At 39.6% G+C, this 9,958-nt stretch overlaps 2 protein-coding genes across 3 annotated transcripts in view; one reads left to right on the top strand and one right to left on the bottom strand.

Annotated features, from left to right (window-relative positions):
* Nucleotides 1–2,252: 2,252 nt before the first annotated feature.
* On the top strand, nt 2,253–7,514 carry mrpl2 (mitochondrial ribosomal protein L2). Its single transcript, XM_034898101.1, has 8 exons — nt 2,253–2,373; nt 2,752–2,847; nt 4,412–4,580; nt 5,807–5,948; nt 6,043–6,158; nt 6,274–6,384; nt 6,676–6,749; nt 6,836–7,514. Exons 2-8 carry the CDS (start codon nt 2,776–2,778, stop codon nt 7,043–7,045), a joined length of 894 nt encoding a protein of 297 aa, XP_034753992.1. The 5' UTR covers nt 2,253–2,373; nt 2,752–2,775; the 3' UTR covers nt 7,046–7,514.
* Nucleotides 7,515–8,401: 887 nt separating this feature from the next.
* The window catches only part of zmp:0000000755 (phosphofurin acidic cluster sorting protein 2), a 53,411-nt gene continuing 51,854 nt past the window's right edge, over nt 8,402–9,958 (bottom strand). For both annotated transcript variants that reach the window (XM_034898056.1, XM_034898057.1), the window contains one exon: nt 8,402–9,893. In XM_034898056.1, the coding sequence (XP_034753947.1) occupies nt 9,778–9,893 (116 nt within the window). In that variant the 3' untranslated portion in view covers nt 8,402–9,777. The remainder of the gene's footprint in view (nt 9,894–9,958) is intronic.

The raw sequence follows: 9,958 nt of genomic DNA, 5'->3' as shown, positions 1-9,958 counted from the left end.
TATCTATCTATCTATCTATCTATCTATCTATCTATCTATCTATCTATCTATCCATCTATCTATCTATCTGTCTTGATACAAACAGAAATGTTTAGCCAAATATTACACGGTTTTACACTTTAAAATGATTGTATTAATAAGATGACTTTAACTTTATGGTATAATTTATTTTCTTTTTTTAAACACAAACGACTTTTAGCTCATAGATTTTACCATAAAAACAATAATGAATAATTCTACCAGTTTACAGTTTTTCTCCATTGGTTTGGCTCATTTCTTGAAACAGAAATTACATTCTCAAAACTCTAAGATCATTTGGCAAAACAATCTTACAGTTTAGCACAACACTATAGCTCACTTGCAAAAGCTCATATCTCTCCCAAAACAGTTCACTCATGCTTCAAAACTACATTCATTTCTCATATAAAGAGTCAGTGCCACCAAAATAGCAAGGATCCTTCTCAATTGCTTCGCTCATTTCTCGAAACAGACCGGACGTTCTCAACACTCTTGGTGCTTTTGCCAAAATAACGTGGATGGTTCGGCACAACACCATGGTTCACCTGCAAAAGCTCATACCTCTCCCAAAACAGTTCACTCATGTGTCAAAACTAAATTTCCTTCTCATTTAACCAGTCAGTGCCCCCAAAATGCTTTGTCCCTTTAGCATTATGTAAGCAGTGCAAGTCAGAATGTTTAGATATTTTGTCATTATGGCAGAGGACATGGAAATATCCCTCATATCCACCTTTCAGTCTTAGCCCAGTCCTTCAATAACAATGGTGACAACCCGACAATGCGTGAGCTTAGAATTGTAAGGTTCTATCTCCGTTTAGGGTAGTTCTGAGATATTGAGCATCAAAGTTTTTACATCCCAGCTGACAAAACCGTTATGTAGTATAATCTTCTATTATAGCCTTATCTATTACATGTAATCTTTTTCTTTTTCTTTTTGTTTTTACAAAAATAACACCACACAGGCATTACTGTAATAAACACCTAATGGATCAGATTGTGTCAAAAACTCAATGTTGACCATAAGTGGAGATATAACCTTATAATTCTAAGCTCATGAATGGTTACTGTACTGTTTTTTTGTGCAACTCCTCCTTCGTTAGTAAAGTTCTAGTTTCACCTGACTGTCAATTGCTGTGAAAAAAAAAATGTATCAAGTGTTCCAAGGGATTCATATGTGGCATTCATGGTATTATGTTCTTGACTCATTTTGACAATTGAACAGACTATTGTGCATGTAATGGCTTATACAATGAAATGATGCTGACAAGTTTTGGAGTGAACAACCATTAGACCGAGAATCAACAATCAGTTTAGATCAGCAAGATCTATTCACTTGGAAATTGTGCTAAATGTAGGCTACCTGTACTTAATCATTTGCAAAGATGTACTGAGACATTGAGGCATGTACTTAGGCATTTGCAATTTGATGAAATGAATGAGAAATTCAATTCTGTTGTGAACAATTGCCCAGTAGTTTGGAGGTTTGTCCATGTTGTTTTGAGAATGTAATTTCTGTTTCAAGAAATGAGCCAAACCAATGGAGAAAAACTGTAATATTATACGTATATTAAATATAAACACAAACCAGAAACTATATAATATTTCCTATGAAAATAAAGCCAAAGTAGCTTCATGTTATAACGTAATGAACTCAGGCAATTTTTACAACGTAAGCAGTTTGTATAAGTAGTCATTTGTTTTTTAGGTATAACTAGAAAAAGGGCTTGCCGTTAATTCTTGTGACATTTGTTCATAGTCACACCACACACTTGTGTATCATTTAACCCGTTTTCTAAACATTCTGTGTGAAGTAATAAAATGACAAAGAGTTTTGAAACTTGAATCGAACTTTTTATTTTTCATTCAACCTGTATGCGAACGGTTGGCTGCCAATGTGTTTAAAACAGTTATAATACAAGGGGCTCATGAAAAGGAAGGAGAAATAAAGCTTAGTGGGAGACAAACTAGTATTTATTGTACAGCTATAAGAGGTTAGAGATTGCATCCACGGTACGTTACTGCACGTTATAAGAAGGCAACTCCACCACCTAGAGGAGACATTAAAATCAGCTGTCAGAGAAGGAAGAAGCCGGTAGATGTATCTATTGCTACTGTCCTGTGAGCTGTAACAATGGAAGACTGTTATATCATAATTGGTCAACTTTACTTGTGTTTAACTGTTTTATATGTATCTATGTGCGTACCCATAGACATAGACAAAGATCACTGTGTCTGATTTGTGTACCAATCCACAGAGGAGGAGCTCGGAGTAAACGTCATCAGTGCGCGACGCAGCGTGCAGGATTGTGAAGGACGCCGACGAGAAGCTTGTGATGAAATAAGTCAAATATAAAGGTTGGTTTAATGTTAAAATTAACCTGAGTTATTTTGTGAGTTGGATATGATATACGTGGTTAGTTCGGCTTAGTCTATTAAAACAGAAAATAAAAGGGAGTTGTATATATAGAGCTTCAATGATTAACCTAGTGATAGCATGTTGTTGGCCATTAAGGTTTAGGGTGATGGCAGCATAGTCGGCTTTACAATTGAAACACAGTAGGTCATAATAGTTAGTTGACCTCTAAATATGTGATTTCCATTGGCTTAATTAAGTAAAAATCTGAATTTAAGGCAGGAGAAATGTGCAGAACAAATGGTGCACGCCCGGTAACGCTAGTGAGAAAGCCCCAGAACTGTCAACTGTGAAACTACCTCCGTGTCTCTGCTCTCCAGCTGTGTCAGGAGGACGCGGTAAAGATGGCGGTGTCGTGTCTAACGCGGGCCCTGCGCTCCCTGGCTCTGTCCCAGCCTGCACTGCTCTCCCCGCAGGTAAACATGTTACAAGGCTTCACTAAAGGGATGAGGAGAGACAGACTTCCCGTCTGCCTCTCCTCCCTCTCGACCACTTCCACTAGCTCCATGACAACAACAGTTATGTCGGCTACTAACTGTCCACTGGCCCACTGTTTCCTGGCTAAATTAGCCCACATGTAGCGCATGAATAATATATACAGTTGCTTGGTTCTCTTAACGTTTAGGGAACGTTATAACCCTGAGGAATCCCTAAACGTTTGTCTTTGGTTTGGTTCGAACTAACCTTTAGAGAACCATAAACCAACGTTCCCTAAACGTTCTGTGTCAGTGGGGTATGCACAGCCTTCCCTCCATCCCCCAGCCTGGACGGAGGTCTGGTCTTGGCTGTTACAATGGTTGAAACTAGGGCTGTCCTCGACTGAAGAAATTCCCAGTTGACTAACACTTACATGATTTTGCCGACTAATCGATTAGTTGATTTAATCGCTTTGAGATGTGGTTAAGACTAGAAAAGCACAATATAAATGTTGTTAATGAACCATCTGTAAAACTGAGCTTCTAAACAGTTATTCCTGCAAAAGCACCACTTCAAAACTTGTGTTCACCAGAAATGAGCTCATAAGTTTCTTGGAAATGAGTAATTAAGCATGAATAAGCATACAAAATTGACTTATCATCTAAAGAAATCGTAGTCGACTAATACCAAAACCACAGACTAGTTAACTAAGAGGGGACAACCCTACTACTTCAAACCTCTAATATTGACTGTTGATTTGTGTGTGTCCTACTGTCTATTATATTCCCTTATAATGCCCTTATTTAATGTTGCATTTTTAAACTTTATCCTTGCATTGCTATAGTTTTTATATTACTATGTCTACATTATTCTCTTATATTGTAATAGGGGTGGGGGGACTAATCGATACAGTATAGTATCGCGATATTTTCAGTGGTAATACTGTATCAACACAGGCGCCAACGATCTATCTTTTATTCTATATGTGTTGGTCAGTTTCTCTGCTTGACGATCCCATTTTGTAACAATAAAATTGAAGTGATATTAACAAACACAGAAATGTATCTTTTTAGAGAAAACAGATGTTGCCAAAGTTTCTTTTTGGGGACATAATTAGAAGTTTGAAAAAAGGTTATAAATTGCAGTATATCGCAGAATATTGCAATATGTTCAAATATTGTATCGTGGCATAAGTATCGTGATGAAATCGGGAGGCGTCTTGTGATTTCAGGGTCAGCCCCTGCCCTGTCACTGCAAGCGTCTCATGCGTATACATCCCTTAGTACATTCATGTGGATTTCTTTCTTTTTCTTTTATTGCCCATATTATTCATGTGGATTTTTTTAAGATTATTTTTTTACAAACTGAGCTAACCTGGCCACACTGGATTTGTTATTTTACTATCCCGTTTATGAAATATGTGTATTTTGTGTGTGATGTCTTTGAGCTTGAATTTCCACTTGGGGATCAATAAAGTATCTATCAATCCATCCATCCATCGCCTGTCATCCATACCAGAGATCTGAATCAAACTATCTATTTAGATTTTTTTGGTGTTAACAGGCAGTTGCAAAGACCAAGCTGGGAGCTCAGGTAACCAGTACAGTCGGGCAGTGCAGAGGCTTCCTCACCACGGCCTCTCTGGAGCAGAACAGGACATTTTGGAAGCAGAGGGAGAAGTACACCACGACGCCTATAGGGATGAAAAAGACAGGAGGCAGAGATAAATCAGGTAAAGATTGTGGTCGATGTGGACAAATAGAACAAATGACTGTGTGATCACGAGCAAAGCTGAAGGAGGACAACGTTTAAGTCGGCTGCTAATGTGCAGTACTAGACCGATGGATTAAAAGTGTACAAGTCTCAAACAGAGTTTAAAATAGTCTCGTTGGCCTTCAGTGTCAATCTAGTCGAGGCCCGGCTGGCTTAAGTACACATGGTTTTAAAATAGAGCCGGACTCATGTGATCTGAGCAGAGAAAATCAGTCTGTAGGCCGTCTGTGTTGCTGTAGTCCAGGTCCGATAGGACTTAGTAAAACAGCTTTTAATTTCAACCTGTACGAGGTTATGTACATTAGTTCTTACTTGCCTAACGACTCGTCTTCATCCCCTATGGGACATCACGCTTCACTGAGCACTCTCCATTGCATTCGGTCTCTGGCAGCATATTGAGCCTCTCCCCATGACCGCTTCATCTATTCCAGCTCTTGGGTCTCAGTTCTACGCCATGTGGCTCGGGGCCTCCCGGGTTTTCTTCTGCCAGGTGGTGTCCACCTTAATGCGACTTTTGTGATGCGGTCCTGCTTCACCCTCAACACATGTCCTAGCCATCTCAGGCAGTAATCTCCTTGGTGATTGTCCGGCTCCCCGTTTTCTTGTACAGTTCATTGTTGGAGACCTCATTAGGCCAAAAGATCTGGCCTATTCATCGGAGGCATCCATTATGGAACACTTCCACTCTCCTCATGTCTGTTATTCGTTGTTGAAGAGGAAAAACGATACTGTCCTGAAGAATATAATGATCACACATCTTGAACAGGATTCAAATAGAGCGAAAACAAGCAATTGGAAGATTTGACCTTGGGCTATAAGGTATCTATCTATCTTTTTTCAGACACTTTCTACACCATATGATGAATCAATTAACTGAGAAAATAACCTGCAAATTTCTTAACAAATTGTTATGAATAATCTTTGTCCTAAAGGCCTTTTTTTTTTAAATATATATAAAAAAGACATCAAGCACCTGTTTGATAGTTTTATGAGTAGAGCATGAGAATCACCCACTAATAATTTCCCCCCAGGTCTCCACTTATGTCGTCAAGCAGTAGTCAGGTTCAGCCTCGGCCACAGGGCTGACAGCATTGAGTGATGTCTTTGCTTTTATAACCGCTGTGGTACTTGTTCTGACTAGAGCAGAGTGCAAAGAGTTGCTCATCATTTCTTTCTGCCGCGCAGGAAGGATACGGACACATGGCATCGGCGGTGGCCATAAACAGAAATACAGGTGGATAGACTTCCAGCGCCTGCGCTACGAACCGGACCGAGAGGCCCAGCCCTTCGAAGAGAAGGTTGTGGAAGTGCGATACGACCCATGCAGGTGAGAGCACCTTTAAATCCCCCCCCGGATTTATAACAGGACTTTAACATGTTTTCTAAACACACAGTTGGTTCTCCTAATCTTTATTACACAGGTCTGCTGACATTGCTCTGGTAGCTGGAGGCAACCGCAAAAGATGGATCATTGCTACAGAGAACATGCAGGCTGGAGACGTCATTAAAACATCTGGAATTATTGGACGCATGGCAGGTATAAGAGCCACTCTGGTTTGTCATCCTCCACCCGTTCCCCTCAAGATGCTGGAAGTAAAGATAATTTGTATATGACAAAAAAAAAATGTAATTCCCCATTCTTTTTGTTTTAGTCTCAGCCAATGAGGGTGATGCCTACCCACTGGGAGCTCTTCCCGTGGGGACACTGGTGAACAACCTAGAGGTCCAACCAGGGAGGGGATCGGAGTACATTCGTGCTGCAGGTAAATATTTGCATGTTTCTGCTTAGTATTTCCTAAATGCGTGTTTAGACTCTTATTTTTTGATAGCTAATTGAATGTTTTTTTTCAATCAGTCTTTAAAAATGTCAAAGTAGTGAAGTAACCCAATCAGAACTTCAGTCAACTTACATTATTATCTGTTCTGTTACTGTGCATCCTTTCAACAGTTTCATTATAGGGATTGATTGTTTCTTCTAACAATGTAACAGTGGCTGTAAAATATGGTGACTCGTCATCACTAAACTGAACGTGGTGGTTTCATTTGGTTTTCAGGCACTAGTGGAGTTTTGCTTCGTAAAGTAAACGGAACAGCAATCATTCAGCTTCCTTCAAAGCAGCAGGTTCAGGTGAGGTCATCTGGATTAAGATTCCACCTGCCGTGTTTAAACCATATTGTGCTCTGGACTGAATTTGATCATGTCGACCCACACAGGTGTCGGAGACCTGCATGGTAACGGTGGGGCGCGTGTCAAACATCGACCACAATAAACGGATCATCGGCAAAGCTGGACGCAACCGCTGGCTTGGAATCCGCCCTTCGAGCGGCTTGTGGCAGAGAAAAGGAGGCTGGGCGGGACGCAAGATTAAACCGCTGCCTCCGATGAAGGTTTACGTCAACATGCCCTCTATCTCAGCTAAATAACACGATGGGAAACGTTCGGGACCGGATCACTTGTAATGCTATGTTTGGTTCTTAAAAATCAAGTCGACTGTTTGGAGAGAAAGTTCAATAAAGACGAGCTTTTTGTACAGAAGATTAAAAATTTTATTAAACACAACTGCTTGTGAGCATGGAAAGAAACGAAACAATATAAAAATCCAAAGCATATTTACATCTATAGTAAAACATGCGGAGTAATCCATATTTTTTAGTGGTAAATTTAAAAATACTGTCATGTCATTTAAAATAGGGTTTGTGCAAAGACACTGGGTGGCATTTCAAGTAACAGGAGCAACGAGATGGCATGTTATTGTAATTTGACCATTAATGAAAAAACTAACACTGATGTTAAGTTCATTTGTTGCTGTGCTAAATTTTGATGACAAAGTGAGCATGCCTGCTCATTGATCCAGTCTTGTAAAACACCCCCATGCTACCTCTAGATTTAGGGAAAAAACAAAACAATACAAGGTCAAATACATAGAAAATACACTTGTCATCATGCCCGTGTAGTATTTTAAAGGCCAACTTACATGAGAAATTTCCTCAAACTACTCTGTCCTGGCTAACACTTAACAGACCAAGTTTGCCTCCCAACTAAAAGAAGATAGTGAACCCTTCAAAAAGCAGGAGACAAGAAAACTCGACTGCAGTCACAGGCAGACACGTAGGGTGGTAGCTCCAAAATAAGCTTTTCAACATCAAGTGGTGAACCAAAGTAACAGAGAGCTGTGACAGTTTTCCAGACCTCATAGGGCACTTGAAACCATCAACAAACTCAACATCCCTATAAAAAAAAAAAAACTGCCTTCTCTAGAATATAGGTAGTGGTTTACATTTCAAATATAACACCCTTTTAACATCTCACCTCAAAAACAAAGTGTGTCCCAATTTGAGCTAAAATATGTAGAAAACCACATGAAAGTGCATTCCAAAGCGAGGGAAATGTATGCGAAATGACATACCTAATAGTGTTTGCATTGTACAATTCAACTTCATAGTTCTGAAATATATTTGGCATTCATGTCAAATAAATGTAAGCTATTTGTGCTTTCAATTGGGGGGGGGGGGTTGCAATTCACAATGATACATCTTGTATATATTTATATACATCACTAAAAAAATCCAGCCAATCAAAGCCTGTAAGTCTTCACTTTATAAAAAAGCAACATCTAACTCATGCAGAAGGCCCTTTGTCCAAAGGTTTCCTATTGCAAAAGTGTCACCTAACACTATTCAGGGAGTACCATCGAACACACAGCACACCTACACAGACACACACAGGCAGTGACTTGGACACTTCTGGCAATACTCCATACAATTTGTAAATTTTTTTAAAAAGTAATTCAATTCTTGAATATCACCACTGGCAAAGCATGTTTCAAGTCCAACTTACTTGTATTTATAATTTTCCCGTTGCAAACCTACACAACACTGACCAACAGTATGTTTTTAGGTAAGGTACTACTCCCATGTCCAGTCACAGTGAAGCTGTAATAAAGGACACAACGGTATTTGCTTGGTTAGGATAACGTTTGGCCAAATGTGGAACACTAACTGGTTAATTTGTCAAAAGGGTTATCTCAATCTAAATACTGATCTCCACAGGGACCACATCCATTAAATGTACGATTTTCCTTCTCAGTTTAACATACTATGAAGTTTGGCCAAGCCAAGAGCTCTGGTGGTTACACTGTAAAAGGAACTTGACTTTGGCACATCACTGCACATCTGGAGAAATCCAGAATTTGCTAAGTTACTGCAGGTCTGTGAGACGTCCTCTCAGGTGAGCCAGTACATCAAGCTGAACACGGGGCAGCTGGGAAACTAAAACAATTCAGGACCTTGAAACAATACGTCAGTTTATACAGTCACAACTAAATTTGGCATTCAGCTGTTAATAGTTGGAATATGTTTTTTGTTGTAATGTTACCCTGCTTCTAAGTAGATGTTACTGTACAGTCTGAATGTACACTTCCACAGATAGAAAAGCTTCAGCACTTAATAATGAGCTGATCTGATGAACTACTTACATGTTACAAATGCTCCATAGCTACATTCATTATAGCTACCTTCAAAAATACCATTAGTTTTTTTCTTTTTTGCTTTAGGTAAATGATGTGCTTAAAAGCAACGAGGCAAACAGAACATTCTGTTCCTTTCTATAAAAATTGACCTTTTTGAGAAAGTAAAGGGACGAGTAAGAAAAACCGAGCACTGAGTTAGAAGAGAAGGATTCCATCTAGATTCACAGCAATATTCCACCTTTCAACAACAAACACGGTCTCACACAATCTCACACACGCCACTGCACATCACCACCACACTCCTCCATTGTCTATAGAGTAACAATAAATGTAGGATTTCACAGAAATAATAAAATGTTAACAAAAACAAAGTGCAAACACAGCTGCCATTATCGAAATGTGGCAAATTGTCAGAACCTCAAAATACCTCCGAGGCGGTAGCACAAATCTTACAAAATAGTACTTGTTCTTTCTGTAGTGTGTAAAAAAACCAACAACAACACCCAACAACATCAAAACATCTAATTGACAACATGAAATTTGTGTATTGAACACGTGGTTGTGAGTCAGTACAGTAAGATTTCCACAGGAAAACTAGTACTGCCGGGGGGGCTGATTCTCTGCAGCCTCTCGGTGAGACGAGTGCAGCGGAGAGTCTGGTGGCGGTTGAGTGGACGGTGGCCCGGGTCACACAGGCTTAGTGTAACCAAAGATCCCCACCGGGAAGTGCTTGACGTGGGTTGGCCACTGGGCAGCGAGCTGGAAAAACTTCACATCGTTCCACTCCACTCCATCAATAGTGACTAAGGACAAAAAAGGAATGAATTATACATTAAAACAATCTCATAATTTATGCTTCGCAGTTTGC

This window comes from Etheostoma cragini, chromosome 17 (genome assembly GCF_013103735.1).
Source record: "Etheostoma cragini isolate CJK2018 chromosome 17, CSU_Ecrag_1.0, whole genome shotgun sequence".
NCBI classification, from domain to species: domain Eukaryota; kingdom Metazoa; phylum Chordata; class Actinopteri; order Perciformes; family Percidae; genus Etheostoma; species Etheostoma cragini.
Note: the sequence above shows the minus strand (reverse complement) of the source record. Positions and strands in the feature narration are given on the sequence as shown.

Bases quoted from the DNA above. Each gene is read 5' to 3' on its own strand.
- mrpl2 (XM_034898101.1), top strand. From the start codon at position 2,776: ATGGCGGTGTCGTGTCTAACGCGGGCCCTGCGCTCCCTGGCTCTGTCC. The intron at 2,848-4,411 runs GTAAACATGTTA...TGGTGTTAACAG, and splicing joins CTGCACTGCTCTCCCCGCAG to GCAGTTGCAAAGACCAAGCT. The intron at 6,159-6,273 runs GTATAAGAGCCA...TTTTTGTTTTAG, and splicing joins AATTATTGGACGCATGGCAG to TCTCAGCCAATGAGGGTGAT.